Source organism: Hyperolius riggenbachi, chromosome 8 (genome assembly GCF_040937935.1).
Source record: "Hyperolius riggenbachi isolate aHypRig1 chromosome 8, aHypRig1.pri, whole genome shotgun sequence".
Lineage (NCBI taxonomy): Eukaryota > Metazoa > Chordata > Amphibia > Anura > Hyperoliidae > Hyperolius > Hyperolius riggenbachi.
This window is the reverse complement of record NC_090653.1, coordinates 43391019-43416010: the sequence shown is the minus strand read 5'-3', so window position 1 is coordinate 43416010 and position 24992 is coordinate 43391019. Positions and strand designations below refer to the sequence as shown.

The following is a 24992-nucleotide window of genomic DNA, read 5'->3' as shown; positions in this document are numbered from 1 at the left end:
ACGGTAATCTCTGTATCTCATCTGGGTTGCTGTCCTGGAGACGACCCTGGGAAAGACACTAGTTACTTACGGTAACGTCTTTTCCGGGAGTCGGAAGGACAGCACCCAAACTACCCACCCATTAGTACGTTATTAGTATTAGCATATAAGTTTAGATTAGGTGGTCATCTCTGTTATTACTGATTAGGGTAAGCTGGAGTATCCTTATATATACCCTACTGGTGCTGTGTGTTTTTAACCTTTTCCTGTCCAGCAGTGAATGGAAGGGATCATCTCTCATCTGGGTTGCTGTCCTTCCGACTCCCGGAAAAGACGTTACCGTAAGTAACTAGTGTCTTTTTGTCTATCTCCGTGCTGAGAGCCGCAACAGCGCCACCCGCTGGAACCAGGGAAGGTAAATAAATCAGCGCTTATCAGGTTTGTCGAGGGAGGATTCCAGGCCACTTCGGGGGAGCCAGCACTGGACTGCCTGCAGCTACAGGGGAGGGGGAAGCCTCATTGGGACCCTGAGGCTGCCTCCTTTATAGTAACTGTCTCTGCACAGAAAAAATGTAACAACTAGTGTGGGAATTCCCCGACCTTTCATCGCAAGTGTAAACCTTTTTATGAATTAGCACACAAAAGTCTAAAATACCGATGCAGTGTTTTCCCTCCAAGATTCGTTTTTTCCACAAATGTTTTATGAATAGAGCCCAATGTGCATTATTTAAAAAAGGTAATAAACAGGTCAGTCTCCATATCACTCTCACTTCAGTTTCCCTTTAAGAGACTAACATTTATAAATGTGTAAGTATAGAGAGAGCGAGAGAGAGAATCGGCATAAAACACCACACTAGGAAGACAAATAAATAATGATTTAATATGATGAGGAAAGGGGAATGGCACAAGTTTGTGGCAGTTCATGTGGAATAGTTTGTTCGGAGGTTTTGGTGTACGGCTCAGATAGAAGTCCATCAGTAGCAGTGTTGTGAAGGCACGAGGGAGGTGAGAAGGGCGGAGCTACGTGTCTGATATTCGCAGGAGGGTCCCAGATGCTGTAGGAATGCTGAAAGAGAGAAGACATAATAATAATTCCAACATTTGTATAGTGCTTTTCTCCTGTCAGACTCAAAGCTCTTGGGAGCTGCAGCCACTAGGGGCGCACCAAATAGGCCACCCTTGGGGCCCGTTCACACTAGGGGCGTTTTTGGAGTTTTTTCAAGCGCAGGCAATTTTTAAGATCGCCCACAAAACGCTTGTGCAATGATTCTCTATGAGAAGGTTCATATCAGTGTGGTTCATGCACTGTGCGTTCAGCAAAGCGGTGCCTGTACCATTTTTGGGGCGATTTTCGTACAATGGAAAGTATAGGAAAAAGCGCTAAACACTCACAAAACCACTTTAGGCAACGTTTGCGGGGCTGTTTTTAGAATAAATACATTGTATTTATTATTTTCCGGGTCAAAGAGTTAACTTCCTCACTTGCGTCAGGGAGTGAATCTCAAAACCGCTCTGGCAATGCACTTAGGAAAGCGCTTTTTCTAAAAACGCTTGCGTTTTCGTTTTTAGGTGTGAATGAGACCTCAGGGAGTCTTGTCCAAGGACTCTTTACTGGCTTAATTCATTAGGAAGAGCCTAGATTTGATTCTTGGTCTTCTATGTCATATGCCACTCATAGTTCACACACTAATACCCCTTCTCCTCAAGCTACACCCTCTCACCAGCCCTACACACCACTCGATCATCCTTTACAAACTCCCCGGAAAGTCCTCATTTATGAGATCACATGGGGCGTAGATTTAAAAAGGTGCCGCAGTAATTTGGGTACTTGGGACAGGGTCAAGTAGAATATTGGTCATTTTTACAAATATTTGGTCATTTTTACAAATATTCAATTACAGCCCAAACTAACCTTATTTGCACACAAGTCCTCCCTCTACCGATGAATAACCCTAAGGCAGAGGTCTCAAACTCAATTTACCTGGGGGCCGCAGGAGGCAAAGTCAGGATGAGGCTGGGCCGCATAAGGAATTTCACAATCGCAGCGCATCGCCGCCTCTGCCCGCCCCTCTCACTCTTCCTTCACAGAGAGGGGCGGGGAGAGGCGGCGATCCGTGCAGCGATTGACGTCAGGAGCTTTCAGCTCTGCCCCTTCCAGCAGGAAATGCCGGCGGATTGCGCCCCCCCCCCCCCGGGCGATTTGGGGGCTCTGCAGCCCTCGTTTAGCAGCGGGGAAGCGGCAGATTACTTCAGAGCACTGAAGCGAACTATAACAAAGCTTTTGCCGGCGAAGGCCACAAAATATTGTATCGAGGGCCGCAAATGGCCCGCGAGTTTGAGACCCCTGAAGGGCTCTTTCACATCAGAGCTTGCGTTGGAGAACGCTCAAAGCATACGTTTTGTTGTATGCGTTTTAATGCGTTTTGATATGCGTTGCACTGCAGTGAGTGTGCGTTTTTAATGCGTTTTCAATGCGTTACAGCACATAGGAAAACGCAGGTAATTTTTTATTCTTTTTAGTTTTCAACTTTCTACATTGTTCCTCTGTTGCATTCTGGGACTTATTGCCTGCGTTAACGGTTTAAAAAACGCGCATAGTGTGCGTTTTACATTGACTAACATTGTAACGCATAAAGCTAGCGTCGGCCGAAAAACTGCGCCTGGGTGCAGTGTAACTCAACGCACAAAAACGCAGCGTTAAATGTGAAAGCTAAAATGAAAGTCTATGGACTTTCATTTTACCTTGGGTGACGCAAACTTTACCCGTTGCGTTGAAACGCAGAAAATCTGCTCTAATGTGAAAGAGCCCTAACTGATCCCCTCCACCCCTGCTGATGTCTAACCCTGAATGAACATGTGGAAAGTGAACATTTCATCACTGCAACAGCTCAGCCTCCAGGGAGCACCCTGATGACGGCAGGATGCCAAAACTTGTCGGACTAAGAGCAGGCGAAGACGAATCTGATGTCCTGTGCTGGAGTACAACTATAGTGGGAAGCATAAGCAGTTTTTCTCCTGAGACTGTCGGCAGAGCTTCATCTGAACTTCTTAACAAGTAAGATAGCTTATGTCGATGGTTCCTGTGATTGTAACAACCCTAGGTTCATCTAAAAGACAAAAGGAGCCCAATGGTGCAGAATCGTGTAAGATTCAGAAAAGCAAATTGCTAAGGATGTATATACACTCACAAAAGGTGGGTTGCAAATCCTTGCAACCACCGTCAGAGCAGGCAGGAAATTAACCGTACCCGCTCGGTTTTCCAGGCCTGTGACAGGAACTGGGTGGTCACTCTGGAAGTTCTTTAGGACAACTAATAAACAACTATCACCTCTAAAAGAGGTATGACAAGCCACTTAATCTCCCTGGCATTCTGAATCCCCCGGCCCTGCTGCCGCAGGAAGGGTTTTTTTGCATAATTTTTTCTTTCCAGCATGTAGCTAGCCTAGCGCTAGCTACATGATGCCCCCCTCTCTGCGGCGTCCCTCCCACCCCTCCGATCGCCACCAGCGCGCTTGCACATAAGGAAATCCCGTTCTGAACGGGATTTCCTTTAGGGTTTCCCCGTCGCCATGGCGACAATTACGATGACGTCGTGACGTCACAGGGCGTCCCGATCCACCCCTCAGCGCTGCCTGGCACTGATTGGCCAGGCTGCGCATGGGGTCTCGGGGGGGGGGGGCCTGTTACGTGGCAGGTAGCGGCGCAACGGCGGCGATCGCAAACAACACGCAGCTACCAAAGTGCTAGCTGTGTGGTTTTTTTTTTTAATTATTCAAAATCGGCCCACCAGGGCCTGAGCAGTGCCCTCCGGCGTCACTGGATGAGCTGAGCTGGTCCAGAACGCCAGGGAGGTTAAAAACAGGGGTGGAGGTGCCAGATGTATAAAAGATAGGCTAATCAGCCTTAACCTTACAAACAGAGAGGTAATCTTACCGCTCGAAGAATTTGGACCAGTATATTGAAAGAGGTCTTTTATTTGAGCACATAAAATTGACAGCGAGTTTCGCGGGTGCTTGCCCGCTTCCTCAGGTCAGAGGACAATGCAAAATGCATTGTCAATTTTATGTGCTCGAATAAAAGACCTTTTTCAATAAACTAGTCCAAATTCTTCAAGAGAGGTAGCATTCACTCTCTGTTTATAAGATTATTAGCTTATCTTTTATGCATTGGGCGCCTCCACCTCTGTTTTACGTTTCTTAACAAGTAAGATGGACATATACAATATGTCTGCTGCAATTGTGGCCAGCGTCTGATACGCACCAGTCTACAAGTCCCGCCCCTATGATGTCATGGATGTGATACTCCATTCCTAAGCGCAGGGTGGGCGGACATTTCCTCGTGGAAAGATCTGTCAGGAGGACTTCTTTATATCGAGCCTTGTTAATCTGAGAGAGAAGAGCTTTTCTCCCTGACAACACACAAAAGACAAATGGTTAGGACTTGTTTTATGAGAAGCTAAAAGTTATTGCTATTATTATGAATGTATACACCATTGTAAGCGCAACAGAGGATGTACCATCTACGGCAGCTGAAGAAGTTTGGCCTACCTCAAAATCTAATGGTGCAGTTCTACACTGCAATCATCGAATCCACCATGAAATCATCTATGACTGTATGGTTCAGCTCCAGCTCAGCATTAGAAAAGGGGAGGCTGCAGCGCATCATCCGATCAGCGGAAAGGATAATTGGCTGTAGCTTACCTTCCCTGCAGGATCTTTACGCTAGCAGGTGCAGAAAGAGAGCAACCAAAATTGCCTTTGACCCCTCTCACCCAGCTCACTCCATCTTCCAGCACATGCCTTCAGGAGGAAGATTCCGGTCAATCGCTACCAAAACCTCCAGACACAGGAACAGCTTTTTTCCTCAAGTGGTAGCCATGCTTAAAGAGAACCTGAGGTGTGTTTAAAGAATGTTATCTGCATACAGAGGCTGGATCTGCCTATACAGCCCAGCCTCTGTTGCTATCCCAAACCCCACTAAGGTCCCCCTGCACTCTGAAATCCCTCATAAATCACAGCCGTGCTGTGAGGCTGTGTTTACATCTGTAGTGTCAGTCTCAGCTGCTCCCACGCCTCCTGCATAGCTCCGGTCCCTGCCCCCGTCCCTTCCCTCCAATCAGCAGGGAGGGAAGGGATGCAGGCGGGGACTGGAGTTCTGCAGGAGGCGGGGAGAGCAGCAGACTGACACTATAGAGATAAACACAGCCAGCTCTGACAAGCTGTTTGTCAGCAGCGTGGCTGTGATTTATGAGGGATTGCAGAGTGCAGGGGGACCTTAGGGGGGTTTGGGATAGCAACAGAGGCTGGGCTGTATAGGCAGGTCCAGCCTCTGTATGCAGATAATATTCTTCAAACCCACCTCGGGTTCTCTTTAATGCAGAACCACGCTAGAGCTGCTAGGACTTGAAAGTAATCAGCACAGAACTGTAAATGAACAATTCTCACTTCACTTACTGCCACTATACTCACATGCTGTCCTTGACTTGTAATATACACACTGTCTGTTCTTGTATGTTTTTTGTTTGTGTTTGTTAAGCAACTGCCAAGACAAATTCCTTGTAGGTGCAAACTTACTTGGCGAAAATAAACCGATTCTGATATTGTGCAGCACTGTACAGAGTACATAGTCATGTAACTGCCCTAATCTAATCTTGTAGCACCTGAGTGTTTAGTCATTAACCAGCTGAGCGGTCTGGACGAGCTCAGCTCGTCCAACACCGCCAGCGGCTGCCGCTCAGGCCCTGCTGGGCCGATTTTAATGAAATAAAAAGCAGCACACGCAGCCGGCACTTTGCCAGCCGCGTGTGCTGCCTGATCGCCGCCGCTCTGCGGCGATTCGCCGCGAGCAGCGGCGAAAGAGGGTCCCCCCAGCCGCCTGAGCCCAGCGTAGCCGGAACAAAAAGTTCCGGCCAGCGCTAAGGGCTGGATCGGAGGCGGCTGACGTCAGGACGTCGGCTGACGTCGATGACGTCACTCCGCTCGTCGCTATGGCGACGATATAAGCAAAACAAGGAAGGCCGCTCATTGCGGCCTTCCTTGTTTATTCTGGGCGCCGGAGGCGATCGGAAGATCGCCTCCGGAGCGCCCTCTAGTGGGCTTTCATGCAGCCAACTTTCAGTTGGCTGCATGAAATAGTTTTTTTTTTATTTAAAAAAAACCCTCCCGCAGCCACCCTGGCGATTTAATCAGAACGCCAGGGTGGTTAATAACAGCAATTCATTTGTAGTTTTATGCATAAAGAGGTCATTTTCATATTCAGGACTGATGCATCATGGGAAACTACAGTTGCTCACTTCAAGCTGTATTACCGGTATTGCAAATACCTTCTGTTATAAGAAGGAAAAGCACACTGAGCGTTGCTTTTTAGTAGGAGGGCTTTGCGATCTCCTTGGACAACTGTAGTGAGAAGAATATGGAGGCTGCCATATTTATATCCTTTTAAAGTGGATCTGAACTCAGAATGTCCTCTCTGCTCTAAAACATACACAACCTCATGATAATCTTTAAACAAAAAAAACAAAACAAAAAAAAATTGTATTTGTTACAGCTGATACAAATCCTAATATAAATCTGCACAGTTTCTATTTCCTGATTCACGGATCTCCGCCTCTCCCCCGCCCCTCTCTGTGAAGGATGATTGAGAGGGGCGGGGAGAGGAGGCGATCAACGGGGATTGATGCGCCAAGAGGCAGAGCTACAGCCATAAGCTCTGCCTCTATGAGGAAGCCCAGGGGATTTGGGGGGTATAAACCCCTCGTTTTGCCGCGGGATAGCGGCGGTTTAGCAGGGCTTATAGCTCTTAACATGGCTGCATGTTAAAAAAAAAGTGAATTTAGACTTGCTTCAGAGTCTCTTTAAGTGTGGTTATTTTGAAGTAAGTCCTGATATCATTTCCTCCCTTACTCTCCTCTGCCTGATTTGCCCGCCCTCCACTATAGAAAGTGCACTGTCTCAGCATGAGAAATACTGGCCAATCAGAGAGGAACAGAGGTGTGGGAGGGGAAAACAGGAGGGAAAGAGGCTTCAGCCAATCAGGCTGCATTATTTAAGTCTGAGGGGAAAGTAGAGAAGCAAAAAAGGACAACCCAGCATGCCCTGCAACTTCCTTTTTGTGTACCAAATAAGAGACAGGTAAACTGGGGAATGATCATTTATTAACAAGAAAAGTAATAGTGATTTTAACTTTGGATTGCCTGATTAGCATCCTTATTACTAGTTTACCAGATAAAAATAAAGAATTGATTTTTGATTTTATGCCCGACAGTTACACTTTAACAGGCTGAGATTTCAAATGGGCTTATCTGCCATCTCTGCCATGGCAGTCATGTGACACAGGGGAAAGATCAAATTACAGCTTGGGATTAGACAGGCTACTGTAAACTCTCTAAATACATACAGGGTGCATTTCTCTAGGTTTTCCTTCTGTCCAATGCAAGAGTTCAGGTCCACTTTAAACAATACCAGTTGCCTGGCAGTCCTACTGATTTATTTGGCTGCAGTAGTGTCTGAATCACACCAGAAACAAGTATGCCGCTAATCTTATCGGATCTGACAATAATGTCATAAACACCTGATCTGCTGCATGCTTGTTTAGGGTCTATGGCTAAAAGTATTAGAATCAGAAGATCAGCGGGACAGCCAGGCAACTGGTATTGCTTAGAAATAAATATGGCCTCCATATCCCTCTCGTTTTGTCTTTTAAAAGACTCACGAGGCCCAAGGAAAAAAAAAAATGTAGCTTTACTTACCCGGAGCTTCTTCCAGAGCCTTAAAGTCAATTGGGTCCCGCGGTCCAGCTCCTTTCCGGGGTCCTGCTGATCAGTGCGCCCGTGCGCTGGCACAGTGCGCTCCCGGTGACATGGGCACACAAAGCAGGGCGGCCGCATGCACAGAAGGTGCTGACCCATCGGGGAGGTGGGGGGGCGGCGATCCTTGATGGCCCTTTCACACTGGGGCAGTGCGTTTTTTAACCGCATTCCTACCATAGAGCAATGTACGTCTATTATAGCACATTGCCTGCAGTGCGGTGCGCTGGAAGTCCCCCATATAACACAAGCATATACAGTACCTACATGCCGGAGATCGTGCAAGTCTATGGCAACACAGGTTTAAAAAAAAAAAAAAACAGTACGGGGTGTCACGCGGAAGTGTATTTTTACACTACGCTTCCATGCACTTCCATATTTCCAAAACAGGAAGTGAGCGCAGGCACACGTCACTTCCAGTTTGGCTATCAGCCAGAAGGAGATTACTGCATATTAACCGGTTTTTCACACTGCTGCCGCCAATTCTCAGTCTGAAACCAGCCTGAGGGTGCCAGCGAGACCTCAGAAAGGACCGGAGCTGGGCTGAGGGGCCCAAAAAACTTCTACAATCTGAAGAAGCCCCAGGTAAGTAAAGCTACATTTCCTTTTGGCCTTGTGAGTCCTGGGTCATAGTTCCCAACTGTCCCTCTTTTGGAGGGACAGTCCCTCTTTGGGAGCCCTGTGTCCCTCTGTCCCTTTTTCCTTCTCATTTCTCCCTCTTTCAGGACTTTGTCCCTCTTTCTATGTAAATATATATATTTCTCTACTGAAAAAATGTATTTAATTTCCTCTAAACTTTATTCCCATCTTTTAAATTGATAGATTTCTTATTTTCAAATGGTAATATTAAGGAAAATGAACCAGGAGAGAGAAGACTAGAGTGGTTTGAGCTATAAAACATATTTTTCCTATGAAATCTATATAATGTAAGCGACTAGGGGTCTGGCGGGGGCGTGATCAGGGGTGTGGCAGGGGCGTGGCTTAAGTGTCCCTCTTTCTCATCTCAAAAAGTTGGGAGGTATGCTGGGCAGGGGTGGAGAACAATGGGACACTGTGGGAAGCCTCTATAGGATCCAGAGGCTTCCCTCTCATTAGGTAAATATGATTTTTAAACCCCTTATACCCTCCTCGTGGTTCTGGGTCACCATGAGCTAGCTGAGTACATGATCACCTGAATGTTTTCTTGTTTTTTTTTACATTTAAAGCTTTATTTTCATTGTCAAAGTTACAATATGAACAAATCTCAGCAGAGATAGCATAAAAAAGACATACAATACAGCAAAAAAAAACAAAAAAAAAAAACATTGTAGATGAAAACCAATGGACCTTTAAGAACATCCTGCTGAAGTTAAATAAAAAGGCTGTATAGGAGAGAGCTCTGACCTTTTATAAAATGTGAGATAAATTTCCCAGAGCCGGGCACAGCCAGCCACCAGCTCCCAGCATCCCTCACTGTCAGGAGACCAGAACGCACCAGCTGCCTGCAAGAAAGACACATCTGTAGTCACATGACTCAGCCACGCTTATCCTTGCCCAATCCACAGGAATCACAGGCTGCCTCGTCCTCCTGTAATGAGAATTTCATGCAGCAGCATCAGACTGGGCACGCTATAAAAGGAACTCCGCTAATGTGTAACAAATTGAATCATTTTGTCCTTCACACCCTTAATAGTGGTAAAAGTTTATCTCCGGGCATGGAGAATACAATAATATCTCTGTATGTGGCCAGGCCAGGACTGGATTTACCATCAGACACTGTAGGCACGTGCCTACTGGCGGCTGATAATGGAAAGGCAGCTGACTCCCCTCCCCGAGTGCCTCCCTCCTTCCTTCCCTATACAGAGTCCTGATAAGAGTGTAAATGAGAAGCTACTCCCCCTGATCTCTACACTCCACTGACAAGATCTCCCTTCAGTCAGGGGCACCTCTAGCTACTTAATACTGAGGTTCCACTAGCTACCCAATACTTGTGGGCACCTCTAGCTACTTAAAATTGATGGTACTTCTGGCTACCTAATACTCAGGGGCACCTGTATCGACCTATGATGGGCAAGGGAAGTAAGGAAGAAGTGACAGCTGGGGCAGCCTGCAAACTTGTGGTGCAGTTTGGTAGGTTCATAGAGGGCAAAGTCCAGGGTGCCAGGAAATCTGTGCCTATAGGCTCCTGTGAGGTAAATCTGGGCCTGGGCCAGGCTAGACTGATGTTGCCTGACAGGGCTCAGAACCTAATCCCTCGGAGCGACATCACTGGGCCAATGTGTAGGCAGCCTATAGGCTGGCTGACAACGTGTTCTGCTGCAATGTGGGGGAAGGAAGAGCGCAGGGCTGATGCTGGAAAGAGTAGATGTGACATCACACGACGGGTGAGGCAAGCGGAGAGAATAAACCTATCGTCCGTCACTCGGCTGAGGTGATCCACCTGACGGATCGCTGGTCGGGCAGCAGTCGAAGGCTGCTGTACACACGTCAGATTATCGGCAGAGGCGGTCATTCTTGGCCACCTTAGCATGTGTATGGGCCTCTAACCCATTAGCAACTTCAACAGAGTTATCTTGTTTGAGATAAGTGCACTGCTTTTCACCGTCGGCAGAACTGGTTGTGCTGTAAATTCTTGGAATGCTTTGATGTCTTTCTACTAGCAGAAAATATAGAAACCGTTATTGTCTCACACTGCCCCCTAGTGACAAGTGGCCATAAATACACATCACAGCAGTACTAATTAGAAGCAGGGAAATGTAACAAGTAAGAAATAAAAAAAAAAAAATGTACTAAAATAAATTGTCCTGGAGCACTTGCAAGCCTCTAAATAAGTTGGCTGCTAAAGGGTTAAACATGCTAGCCTAAAACAGGTTAGCCTATTATTAAAAACTATAAACATTATATCCCGATAATGTGATCCTCAATGGCTATCCACTCTGCTTTAGCCAAACACTAATTTCTGCCTTTGTTCATTCAGAAAATAATCAAGTCAGAGCAATGCACCGCTAGCTTTTTTTATACTGCTAAGTCCTATTTAATCTGAACAATGTTCTGCGGCTTTTCCCTGCATAGGTGATAAGTCAAAAGGGGAAAAAGAAAGAGTACGAGTATACTTCCATACAGATGTTTTCTGAGCTCTGCTCAGATCCTGCAAGAAAGTAGAGGCAGAAAAATATCAGCGAAACCCTCTATAGCAGGGGTCTCAAACTCGCGGCCCGCGGGCCATTTGCCGCCCTCGATACAATATTTTGTGGCCCTTGCTGGCAAAAGCTTCCTTATAGTTTGCTTCAGTGCTCCCAAGTAATCCGCCGCATCCCCGCCGCTAAACGAGGGCTGCAGAGCCCCCAAATCACCCGGGGGCAATCCGCCAGCATTTCCTGGAAGGGGCAGAGCTTTCGGCTTCAGCTCTGCCCCTCCTGACGTCAATCACCGCACGGATCGCCGCCTCTCCCCAGAGGCGGCGATGCGCCGCGATTGTGAAATTCCTTATGCGGCCCAGCCTCATCCTGACTTTGCCTCCTGCGGCCCCCCAGGTAAATTGAGTTTGAGACCCCTGCTCTATAGACTGTGAATGATTCCCCCATAAGCATCTCTCTAGTGAGTTTTCTGATCACCTCCCTGCCGGTAACTGGACCTCTGTGAATGCTGGGACATAAGAAAGAACACAGCATTCTCTAAAGCTGCACCCAAGCATAGACCTGCCCACTCCATTGTTTTTGAAGCAGTCAACCATGTATTTAAAGGACATCCGTGATGTCAAAGTTAAAGGGAACCTGAACAGAGTAAAATTATTTAAAATAAACACATGATGTACCTGCAAATGATTATCACATACTTACCTCACCGTCAGTTCCTCTCAGAAGCTCATCATTTTCTTCTTACGAGGATTCCCTCCAGTTCTGACAAGATTTTATCACAACTGAAATATATCAGTTGCTGTCAGTTATCTATCAGTTATAACTAAAAGGGCAACTGATGAGCAAGGAAACGTCCATGTTTCCTTATGGCTCAAGTGGGCGATATTACAGATTAACAGTGTGCTGACCAGGAAGCTGTTATGGGGTAATGGCCATTTTCAGAATGGAGGGTGGAGAATTCCATTGATCTCAGAGGACAAACAGGATGTAGGAGAGGAAAAGGAGATTGATGAATAGACTATACGGGAGGCAAGTATGACGTGTGTATGTTTATTTTGACTTTTCATTTCCAGTTCAGGTTTGCTTGATGCCGGTTTCACACTATAAACAGAGGTCAGCGATGCAGTGCTTCGCGCCCGCCACACCGCATCCGCATCGCAACGCCAGAAACAGGCCTTCAGGGAACAACACTTTAGTATGCGGAGTTCCGTCTGGCCACAAGCCAAGCAGGAAGTGATGCGTGCTTGCGGTCACTTCCTGATTCAGGGTATGCAGAAGTGCACGGAAGTGTAAAAATACGCTTCCGCACAGGTGTGCCGCAACATCATCTTTTTTTAAAAAACCCACTTCGCCACAGACTACTATGACTTCTGGGCCGACGCAGATCACCACAGATCCCACACGGTAACGTATTCTGCGTTAGATTAGGGACGGCGTAGCGTAGCCCAACGTGGGATGTATGAACTTCCCCACAGGGTTGCATTAGGCTTCAGCAGCAGTGCGGCAATTTGACACTCAGCACCGCCCCTGTGTGAAAGGGCCCTTAAGCTTTACTTACCTGAAGCTTCATCCAGCTAGAGTTGGGCCGAACGGTTCGCCTGCGAACGGTTCCATGCGAACTTCAGTGGTTCGCGTTCGCGTCCCGCAGGCGAACCTTTGCGGAAGTTCGGTTCGCCCCATAATGCACATGGAGGGTCAACTTTGACCCTCCACATCACAGTCAGCAGGCCCAGTGTAGCCAATTAGGCTACACTCGCCCCTGGAGCCCCACCCCCCCTTATATAAGGCAGGCAGCGGCGGCCATTACGGTCACTCATGTGCTGCCTGCGTTAGTGAGAGTAGGGCGAGCTGCTGCAGACTGTCTCTCAGGGAAAGATTAGTTAGGCTTAACTTGTTCCTGTCTGGCTGCATACCTGTGCTGTAAACCCACCACTGCATACCTGTGCTGTGAACCCACCACTGCATACCTGTGCTGTGAACCCACCACTGCATACCTGTGCTGTGAACCCACCACTGCATACCTGTTCAGTGAACCCGCCGCTGCATACCTGTTCAGTGAACCTGCCGCTGCATACCTGTTCTGTTCAGTGGACCCGCCACTGTATACCTGTTCATTGAACCCACCACTGCATACCTGTGCTGTGAACCCACCACTGCATACCTGTTATGTGAACCCACCACTGCATACCTGTGCTGTGAACCCACCACTGCATACCTGTGCTGTGAACCCACCCACACTACCTGATTGATGTATACACATGCAAGATGTTTGAAAGCACTTTAGGCCTGTCATTTAGCATTCAATGTGATTTCTGCTCTTAAAACGCTGCTTTGCGTCAAATCCAGATTTTTCCCCGGGACTTTTGGCATGTATCCCACTCCGCCATGCCCCCCTCCAGGTGTTAGACCCCTTGAAACATCTTTTCCATCACTTTTGTGGCCAGCATAATTATTTTTTTTTTTCAAAGTTCGCATCCCCATTGAAGTCTATTGCGGTTCGCGAACTTTAACGCGAACCGAACCTTCCGCGGAAGTTCGCGAACCAGGTTCGCGAACCTAAAATCGGAGGTTCGGCCCAACTCTACATCCAGCCCCTAGAAGTCTATCTGGTCCCCTTCCCCCCGAGCCTGTGGTGAGTGTAGAAGCGGTGTAGCTCACCTACCTGCCGCTGTGTGTGCTCTGTCTCTTCTCTACATTCCCGGGGGAGACTGTCCTGTAACCCCGCTGCATTTACTGATGACCCATACATGTGGTGGAGTCATGGGGTGCAGGCGCCCCCTGGTGGCAGTTGGAGAAAGACACGTACCACAGGAGGAAGCAAACCTGCAACACTTGCCACGGGCCTGGGGAGGTACGTACGCATTTACATGGGGAGGGAGACCGGCTGGGGATCCATTGGTAAATCTAACGCCGCAACCTCCGCATGCCGGACCAAACCATTTTGATTGAGATCTTTCCAGAAAGTCGGATCGACTGCTCCAATCACTTTCGGCTGGAAACTGATCAAAGCGATCGATTGGGTGGCCACGTTGCGGCATGGTTCTCTGCCAGATTCGATCATTATGATTGAATCGGCCAGATAACCATGCCACAAATCGAATGATGTATGGGCAGAGATACAGGGATTACCAGAAACAATAGAGGAGAGAAGCCTGCCCATTCAGGTTCATAAACAGGTTTTGTTTTTGTAACTATAGCTCTGCTTTAAAGCGGACCTGAACTTAGAACGTCCTTTCTGCTCTAAAAGATAAGCAACAGCGTAATAACCCTTAAAGAAAAACATTTCTTTGTTACAGCTGATACACATCCTGAACTGTGTCTACTCTCTGCATTCATGGAAGCAGACATGCATCTTGTGTTTACAAATTAGTTACTCTGCTGTGGCAGAGGAGATTCCTTAGCTGACAGTTCAGATTACAGTTGTCATAAGTCACAGATGAGAGGGTATTAGGCTGAACTCTCTAAATACATACAGGGTGCATTTCTCTAGGTTTTTCTTCTGCCCTGTGCAAGAGTTCAGGTCCACTTTAACTATAGACATAAAAAAAAATGACCGTCTATGGACTTTTGTTCACATGATCCACCTCTTCTTAGTACAAAGTTCCTTCAAAGAAACCAGTTAGAGATGAGGATTTATTAACACAAAAAAAAAAAAAAAACCCCACTAAATCTCCTGAAATTGGTTTGGCAGGAAAATTTACCAACCTAGAAGCACCTTTTGTCCTTTTATTTTCATGCATTTTTTTTCCCAGACCCAGCTCAGCTGTCCGACTGAAAGGACCCCAATCATGCTGTCTATCTTCCTGCCTGTGCTGCTAACCTAATGCTAGGTACACGCGATGTAATTTTCTGACAGATTAACTTATGTAACTGATTGTATTTCCAACATGTCCGATCTGATTGATTTTCTGTTCACTTCTTTGGAAAATCTCCCAGAAATCAGATCAAATAATCGATCGGACAGTAAACCTTTTTCTGAAAATTGCATCCTATGTACCTAGCATTATTCTTTGCCTGTTCATAAAGACTTTTGTTTGTTTTACACATATAACCAGAGCCGGGACAAGGTCCTCCAGCAACCAAGGCTGAGACACCAAATTGTGCCCCTCCATCCCTCCCACCCCAGCCGTCACACACTGATTGCTCTTACACTAAGGCCCGGATCACATTGCGTTTCTGAGCCAAACGGATACAGTCCGCTTCACCAGACCCGGATGGCTCTATGCACACTGCAGAATGGAAGTGAAAACGGATTTGATCAATGATTGATCTGATCAGTTTTCACTCAAGTTTTGCTGCAAGTACATCCCTAATGTTCTGTAGCAGCCGGCGGTAGAGGCTTCCTCTTCTTCCGCTGACTAGTCACATGACACGGAAGAAGACAGAAGCCTCTACCGTCGGCTGCTACAGAACATTAGGTATGTTTTTTACCCTCCATCACCCACCTGCCCGGCTGCTGCACCTTCCAGTCACTCAGATTTGCGTCTGCCCATGCCCCCATCCCCCGTGGAACGGTCCGTTTCTTCAGTAGTGTGAAGAAACATTTTTCCATTGCCCCCAATGCTGCAGCATTTTTTTTCCGGATCCATTCCACTGGTCATAACGGTCTGGAAAATTAGGGCATGCAGCAATTTTTAGATCCGGGCACCGGAATGTATCCGTACCAACGGACGCATGTGAATGGATCTATAGGTTAACATTGGATACTTTCACATCTGTTCCGTTTGTACAGTATACGTTCCGGTTACGTTCCGCAGAAAAACGCTAACGTGAACCGGACCTTAGAGGCACCTCAGGGTCCCCCCCCCCAACTCCCTCAGCACCTTAATCAGTTATCTGGCTTGCGGTCACTGCTATGTATCCCGTTTTCTTATTTCTCTCTGCTTCACACACAATAGAGTAATGATAGCTGAGTGAGTTGTGCACCCCCTACTACACTGCGCCCTGAGGCTGGAGCCTCTCTCGCCTCTGCCTCGGCCCTGCATATAACGGACAGGCATCTGTGAAACGTGACATTTATATGTAACCGGCTCAGGCAGCAGATAAGTCACCTCTCCATTGTACTATACTCTATGTACAGTGAGGCTATTCTTCTCACGTGATCTCTCGGTCGCTGAAGCTGTGCTTGTGCATGATCTCCTCTCGGTCGTAGCTGATCTTGGAGTAGGTGAAGAGGCTGGAGTCCAGGAATTTTTGAACAATGGCAGCTCTAGAGCTCTCGTCCATGCCTTTCACCACAGCGCTGCGCAGGTCTTCTCTCATCACCACCAGGAAGGTGTCGTGGTCAAACCCGGGCTGAACAAGGCACACCTCGCCCTTCTGCTGCAAGGAGCTCTGCACAGGAAGGAAGAGGAATTATGCAGCAAAGCATGCTGGGACTTGGAGTAAATAACAAACACAGCTTTTATAAGCTGATCACGCCAGCATTTCTGTTATCAAATCTGATGTATCAAGGACTGAGTTTAAAGAGAAACTCCAACCAAGAATTTTACTTTATCCCAATCAGTAGCTGATAGCCCCTTTTACATGAGAAATCTATTGCTTTTCACAAACAGACCATCAGGGGGCGCTGTATGACTGATATTGTGGTGAAACCCCTCCCACAAGAAGCTCTGAGGGCCGGGGTACTTTTGACAGTTTGCCACAATGTAAAGCCCAGTGCACACCAAAACCGCTAGCAGATCGTCAAAACGCTAGTGGTTTTGGGAGCAGAGAGCCGATATTTGCCGGGTGCACACCGAGCGGATTTTGTATGTGATCCGCCGGCCGCATCCGCGTGGCTAATGTATCTCTATGGGCTGGTGCACCCCGGCGGTTTGAGGTTTTAAGCAAACCGCAAACGTGCAGCAAGAGGCACCAGCCCATAGTGCACCAGCCCATAGAGAAACATTAGCCACGCGGATTTTCAAGCGGATGCGGCCGGCGGATCCGCCCAGTGTGCACTGGGCCTAACAAGGTTCACAGACAGGAAATAGCTGTTTACAGCTGTCTCCAACAGCCAAAATCGCTAGCAGCAGCTACATAACCTGCCCACAGTAACAATGTCACCATGTAATACATGTCAGAATGTGAATCTGGGAGAGGAAAGATTTTACAATGAGCAAACACTGACTAAATCATTTATACATAACTATTGTAAAAATGAAGCTCTTTTTTTTATTACATTATTTTCACTGGAGTTCCTCTTTAAAGACTATCTACACAATTAGGTTGGGTGGAGGAGGCACCTCAAAAAATATACAGTAGAGTACCCAGTATCCGTCAGGGATCGCCTGATGCTGATTACATGTGCTTGCGGGTCGCTTAAAGCAACTGGCCAAAAAACCCCACAGACCTCCCTGTAAATACTCACCAAGCCTCCAGTGACCTCTTATAGACTTCCTGCAGCTCCTAGTTGTCCTCCTTGCACGGAAGCTGTTGTGTCACCTGACCTGAAGCCGGAGTCTCACCTGACCTCCAAGCATGGAGGATGCGAGAAAGCCGCAAGGAGCTGCAGGGAGGAGTCACTGTAGGCTTGGTAAGTATTTTAATACAGTACCTCCAAACCCGCCCATCTGTTATCTCTCAGGCATGCTGGTTAGTTGAGACTTCTGGTTGCAGTAGTGTCTGAATAACACACTTGAAACAAGCATGCGGCAGATCCAGTCAGACTTCAGTCAGAGCACCTGATCTGCATGCTTGATCAGTATGAGTAGGACAGCCAATACATTTGCATTATTGAAATAAATAAATATGGCAGCCTCCATATCCCTCTCACTTCGTGTGCTTTAATAAAACAATAACCGATACACTGACAGCCTTGAAATATATATTATATACGGGACACAAAATTAGAGGAACTGTTAAAATGAATCAGGAATTGATAAAATCTGCAGAGAATAATATAACCCGCACTTCCCTACTGGTCAGTGAAGCTGTGCGTCATATTAAAGGAGCAAATGGAAATGTAAAAGAGGACGGGTTTCCTCTTGACACTGGAGAATTTACTCCTGACATGCTTAGCAACAATACTATTCTTCTGGGTGTAGCTCTGGAACAATGAATCATTTTGGCATGCAGTTTGCATTGAAGGAATCCTCTGATTATGTACACTTTCTCCCTATGCCCTGTTGCTGGATTTATTTCAGTATATACTGTATAAAGACACCTTCATCAAGATAGCTCTGCAGATCTAGTGTGGTTGTTTATATTTGTGAACAGGCTTGCATTACCGGGCAATGGAGGATTTCCTAAGGCTTGAAAAAGGTATTAAAGCCCTCTAACTGTAGACACCAGGTGCTGATAACTAGACCAGCTTAAATGCCTTTGACCTCAGCCTATTAAATAATTCTGCCTTTCCTATCTCAACTTCAGCCTATTCAATGACTCTGCCTTGCCTGCCTCAACTTCAGCCTGTTCAATGACTCTGCCTTGCCTGCCTCAACTTCAGCCTATTCAATGACTCTGCCTTGCCTGCCTCAACTTCAGCCTTTTCAATGACTCTGCCTTGCCTGCCTCAACTTCAGCCTGTTCAATGACTCTGCCTTGCCTGCCTCAACTTCAGCCTGTTCAATGACTCTGCCTTGCCTGCCTCAACTTCAGCCTGTTCAATGACTCTGCCTTACCTGCCTCAACTTCAGCCTATTCAATGACTCTGCCTTGCCTGCCTCAACTTCAGCCTGTTCAATGACTCTGCCTTGCCTGCCTCAACTTCAGCCTGTTCAATGACTCTGCCTTGCCTGCCTCAACTTCAGCCTTTTCAATGACTCTGCCTTGCCTGCCTCAACTTCAGCCTATTCAATGACTCTGCCTTGCCTGACTCAACTTCAGCCTATTCAATGACTCTGCCTTGCCTGCCTCAACTTCAGCCTATTCAATGACTCTGCCTTGCCTGCCTCAACTTCAGCCTGTTCAATGACTCTGCCTTGCCTGTCTCAACTTCAGCCTGTTTAAGGTCTCTGCCTTGCCTGACTCAACCTTCTTAATGACTCTACCATGTCTGCCTTGACCTCAAACTGCTCAATGACTCTGCCTTGCCTGCCTCACCCTCAGTCTGTTTAATGACTCTGCCTTGACCTCAGCCTGTCAAACACACTCCCTTATCATCCAAATTACAAGCAGTGTCCACTCATGCAAGGGAATTTCTAGGAAGCCTGTACTTGAAAGAGAATACAGATTCTAGGCTTACACAGCCAGCTATACACTCACCAGCAGTCGATCTACAGTAGTGCGGTCCTGAATGAGGCTGTACATCTGATGGCGCAGGAACATTGGCGGCAGGGCGTCATTGAAGAGCTTGCGGGGGAAGAGAGCACACAGGTACGGTATGGATTCCTGAGGGTTCTCTGTGAAATCTGGGAAGATTCAGACAAAAAACACGTGAGCGGAAGAAGAGCAAAGTATTAAATGAACTGAACTAAGAACATTCAAGCGTTTTCACATCCAAAAGTCCATATACATTTTTTTGCCTCCTCCCTTCCATCTAATCCTAATGCCCCCCCAATTATACTAATGGGGGCCCGATAAGGTTTCTGAAGGAGGGATTCCATGTCATCACAGCAGCTCTGTCACTTCTGGGAGCAGAAGTGGCACCTACACCACTTACCCCTCTGTTTCCAACCAATTAGAGGAGGGTGTTTTTATTACATGCACTAATACTTTTACTGAGTCTATTGGTCACTAGGGGGCGCATTTATTGAGTAGGACATGGCAGAAAGCATGGGGGGTTGGGGAGGAAAACGTTATTCTATTTACTCCCTAATTACGTCTCTCGGAGTTCATCTGATAATTTGTTCTGCAGCCAGCAATAAAATCAGTCAGCTTCATTGAAGTGAAAATATGCAAATCGAAAGACATCAAAGCAGTCGCATAGTGTTTCATGTTCATTTTTTACTGTGTTGAAAGTATACCCAAGATGGGGATAACGGCAATATTTATACTTACCTAGGGCTTCCTCCAGCCACATGGGGTCCGTGGGCTCCCTCGCCGTTGTCCCCGGGCCCTCTGTTCTCCCGTGGTAGTTGCCGGTATTTTTGTCAGTTGGGGCCAGTCTGGTTCTTCTGCGCATGCATGGCTCGGCCACAAGCACGTCCCCATCATGCTCCCGTGGCTAGGAGCATTCTGTGCATGCGTGGCTCGGCCACAAGCACGTCCCCATCCTGCTCCCGTGGCTAGGAGCATTCTGTGCATGCGTGGCTCGGCCACAAGCACATCCCCATCATGCTCCCGTGGCTAGGAGCATTCTGTGCATGCATGGCTCGGCCACAAGCACGTCCCCATCCTGCTCCCGTGGCTAGGAGCATTCTGCGTAGTAGTACTGCACAGGCATGGCATGTCCCCATCATGCTCCCGTGGCTAGGAGCATTCTGTGCATGCATGGCTCGGCCACAAGCACGCCCCCATCATGCTCCCGTGGCTAGGAGCATTCTGCGTAGTAGTACCGCACAGGCACAGCACGTCCCCATCCTGCTCCCGTGGCTAGGAGCATTCTGCGTAGTAGTACTGCACAGGCATGGCACGTCCCCATCATGCTCCCGTGGCTAGGAGCATTCTGTGCATGCATGGCTCGGCCACAAGCACGCCCCCATCATGCTCCCGTGGCTAGGAGCATTCTGCGTAGTAGTACCGCACAGGCACGGCACGTCCCCATCATGCTCCCGTGGCTAGGAGCATTCTGCGTAATAGTACCGCACAGGCACAGCACGTCCCCATCCTGCTCCCGTGGCTAGGAGCATTCTGCGTAGTAGTACTGCACAGGCACGGCACGTCCCCATCATGCTCCCGTGGCTAGGAGCATTCTGCGTAGTAGTACCGCACAGGCACAGCACGTCCCCATCCTGCTCTCGTGGCTAGGAGCATTCTGCGTAGTAGTACTGCACAGGCACGGCACGTGCCCAGCTGCAGGAGCTTAATGAGGCACGTGGCCGGGCTGTGCATGCGCAGGAGAACCAGGCTGACCCCAACCGACAGAAATACTATGGCTACCACAGGAGAACAGAGGAAGGCAAGGGAGCCAACTGACCACATGGGGCTGGAGGAAACCCCAGGCAAGTATAAATAATGCAGTGTGAACCGTCTCAGGTTCACTTGAAGAAAAAAAAATGATGACAATACCACTCAGGGCATCGGCTTTGAGAAAGTGCTTATCACAGGAATCCTCTGACCCGCCCATATTACCTGGATAGGGCGACGGCCCCAGGCTGGAATCAGTTTTGTCCACACTGGTGTCTTCTCTCTGCTTCTTTACTTTGAAGGTGTCACAGATCAGCTTGCGCTTGCGATCCATGGGGGAGAGGGAAGGGGGGAGGGAGGGAGAGATCTGAATTATTGCTAAACAGAAAAGGGAAAACCAGGATTATTATTATTAACTATTTATATAGCGCCAGTATCTTCCGTGCTGCTGCACAACAGCATACAAGGTATAACAATGCAATGTCAACAAAACAAGACAAAACAATGGTGGATTACAGCTCATGCAGTGAACAAATACATATACAAGATATGCAGGCACATTCTACAGCACTGAGAAACAATACGGAAGAGAGCCCTGGCCAATCAGCCTAAAGTTGGCCATAAAGCCTCATCTACATGGGTAGATGAGGCTCCGATCCGGCGGCTAATCGCCTCTTCCGCGTCCCTGCACGTGCCCGCCACATCCCCGCTCGCTGCGCGTGCACCGGATTCGATTCCCCGCCAGCGCCGCTTATCTTCCGCTCGATTCCCTGCCATTGTCCCCTCGCGGGGATCGAGCAGGGAATCGGAGGTGGGGAGATCCGTCCTGTCGGATCTTATCAATCGAGCCGCATCAGCGGCTCGATTGATAAGGAACATTGCCGCCGCATCTACGCGTGTAGATGCGGCTTTAGTCTTGCGATTTTCTGGCCAAACAATCATCCAATTTGATAACTATTATAGAATTGGATGTAAATCGGTGCAGCAACAAACATGCCCCATTGACAATTCTTTGAGAACTTTTTCACCTACTTTTGAGACTTTTTCAGTTACAAAGTGCTGAAAATTTATTTTAAGGCTGCTTTCACAGTGGGACGTTACAGGCGCACGTTAGAGCAGCCTATAAGCAGCCCAACTCACAGGAATGAAAAATCAATGGGCTGTTCGCAGTGCCCACGTTACGTTGCACAGTAACGCTGCAAGTTCGTTTGAAGTGCAGCATACTGTGCGTTCTAGCGGCTTAAGCCGCGTTAGACTGTTTGCACATGCTCAGTATGGGTGGTTTTTTTTATTTTGTGGGCGGAGAGGAGGCGGGGAGAGGCCGCTACGTAGCCAGGCACATGGCTACTTTATATTCACTGCACTTGCAGCGTTTACTTCCAGGAGCGGCAGCTGATTGGCTGGCGGGACCGCGTGATGCGGAGAGCTCCGCTCCCGTGGTCTCCGCAGCGCATCCGACAGAGCAGGCACACCTAGAGCTGCTTTTAACGCAGCTCTTGGTAGCGTCCTGCTCCAACACCACCAGGCGTTGCGTTAAGGGCACGTTATGCGACCTTAACGTGTCATCTAACGCAACGTCTTAGTGAGAAAGAAGCCTAAAAAGTGGTATGAAACTCAGCATTTCTTCTTTGCTCTTAAAGATTATTTACAGCATACAATCTACTGCCACAAAAAAAAAAGAAGAAAAATTGTAGCAGAACTGCATTCAAACAGTTAAACACAACACTTTGTTCTTCAGTGGAAAGCTCCTAGCTTCATAGGGCAGCTTCTGGCCACATCCAAAGAGGTAATAAGGTTATGGTTTGTTTACAGTCTTTTATCTGCTACAATTAGTATACAATCCTAGCTGTGCTGAAAAGGAGCTCTCTCTGCTGTAGAAGCAGAGAGCTGAGAAGTGATCAATAGATAGATTTAAATATATAAATACAGCAGCTATGCAATAAAATGCAATGGCAGCTTTCAGAGCACATAAACTGTACTTTGTGAACTATTTCTAAACAGACAATGTTACTTGTGCACAAAAGCAAATGTGGCAACTGTATGGGTAATAAAAAGAAGAAAACACATTTTTATTGAATGATGTGTCAGAATTGTATCCCACTTTAAGATGAAAAATTCTCTCCTAGTAGAAAATTCAGAAGAAAAAAATAATTGCATATGGGCCACAGTCTGAGCTCTTACAGGGAACCTGAAGTGGGAGAGATATGGAAGTGGTTATATTAATTTCCTTTTAAACAATACCAGATGTCTGGCAGCCCTGCTGATTATTTATGCATCAGCAGTGTCTGAATCACCTACCTGAAACAAGAAGATTCTTGTCAGAAACATCTGTTCTGCATGCTTGTTCAGGGTCTATGGCTACACGTATTAGAGGCAGAGGATCAGGAGGACAGCCTGGCAACTGGAAATGCATGTAGCAGCCTCCATAATCCCTCCCACTTCAGGTTTCCTATTAAAGATGCCCACACCTTGATGAGTAAGAGCTATTCTGGTAGCAGAAGCGCAACCTGCACAATATTAGTATGGAGGTATAATTTGGCTGATCGGTATATTTCTGTCACAGAAGATACACATACACTGATTTTATGTATTCCTTTACATATGATCTCACAGGTTCTGCTGTTCAGAACTCATTGTAGTGGTCTGATTTGGTGAGTTCTGTTGCCAGTGAACTACCAATCAAAAATAATAAAACCTAACAATACCTAAAAAAAATAAAACCTGACAATAAATATTGACATATTTATTTCCTTTTAAACAATCTCAGTTGCCTGGCTGTCCTGCTGATCTCATTGGCTGCAGTTGTGTCTGAATCACACACCTGAAACAAGCATGCAGCTAATCTTGTCAGATTTCTGTCAGAAACATCTGATCGGCATGCTTGTCGGGGCTTGTTCACACATAGGACAATTTTACCTTTTTTTTTTTAAGAGCCGGCGATTTTCACAATCGCCCTAAAAACGCTTGTGCAATGATTCCCTATGAGAGAGTTCACATCTGAGCGGTTTGATTCAGATCCGCTCACCGAAGCTCTGCCTGTACCATTGTTGGGGCGATTTGCCTCAATGGAAGGTATAGGGAAATCGCAAAACGCTTGAAAAAGTGCTTTGTGTAGCGATTTCCCCAGCACTTTTAAGAATAAATACATTGAATTTATTCTTTTCCGGGTCAAAGAGTTCACTTACTGACTTGCGTTAGGACAAGTGAACAAACAAATCGCTCGGCAAAAGCGCTTTACAAAAAAAAAAAAATATATATCAAAGCACGCAGGTAAGCGCCAGGAGGCGCCAAAGAAAAAAAATCACTCAAAATCACAAAACACTGGCCTTAGCGATTGCGATTTTAGAGTATCAGAGGCAAAGGATCCGCAGGACAGCCAGGCAATGTGCATTGTTTAAAAGGAAATAAATATGGCAGCCTCCACTTCCCTCTCACTTCAGATTCCCTATAACCATTGTACTTTAAACACCTTGATGATGAGTAAGAGCTATTCTGGTAGCAGAAGTGCCACCTACACAATATTAGGCTGGCAGTATTAATGTTTTGGCTGATCAGTATATATATTTCTTGTAACTGAAGATATACACAGATTGAATGCATTATTTCACATAGATCTTACAAGCTTTGCTGTTTGGAACTCATTCTAGTGGTCTGATTTGGTAGTTAGTAAACTACCAAATAAAATAACAATAAAACCAATAAAGCAAATAGACAATAAAACCTAACAATATTTTTTTTTAATATAATATTTTTTTCCATTATCACTAAGCCAAGTAAATCAAATCTCAACTCTAGACCTTCCATGGAATAATGACTGTATTCTATGTTATGTTATATTATGAACATGTAATCCCCATATGGAAATAGCAAAGAGAACTAGACTTATCCTTATAACGGGACACATGATTATTGAGAGAAATTAGATCTTGAAAAAAATAGATGTGTAATTATCAATTAATTGAATCAAAACAAATATAACAGCCCTCCAGCTCTCACCAGCAGACCTTCCTCCTCTTCAGCCTTCACTGTCTCCCCAGCCCGAGTCTGACATGTCTCCCTTATGTAGGGCTGATTCCTGTCCGGCGGCCATTTTCCCGAGGACCACCTGCCATAGGAACAGTGCGGAGCCGGCTACAGCAAAATGGCGCCTGAACCGCGGACAC

General features: G+C 46.9%; 1 protein-coding gene across 2 annotated transcripts; it reads right to left on the bottom strand.

The window, feature by feature from the left end:
• Positions 1-839: 839 nt before the first annotated feature.
• Positions 840-24976, bottom strand: STK19 (serine/threonine kinase 19). Of its 2 annotated transcripts, none has more exons than XM_068250332.1 (7): positions 24826-24976; positions 21055-21207; positions 19087-19232; positions 15998-16233; positions 9167-9264; positions 4240-4387; positions 840-1045 (listed from the first exon to the last, which is right to left on the bottom strand). In XM_068250332.1, the coding sequence occupies exons 2-7, from the start codon at positions 21161-21163 to the stop codon at positions 1000-1002; spliced, it is 783 nt and encodes a 260-aa protein (XP_068106433.1). In that variant the 5' UTR covers positions 21164-21207; positions 24826-24976; the 3' UTR covers positions 840-999. The 2 variants fall into 2 exon arrangements, with proteins under 2 accessions (XP_068106433.1, XP_068106432.1); XM_068250331.1 differs by lacking the exon at positions 24826-24976 and adding an exon at positions 23128-23206.
• Positions 24977-24992: the final 16 nt, after the last annotated feature.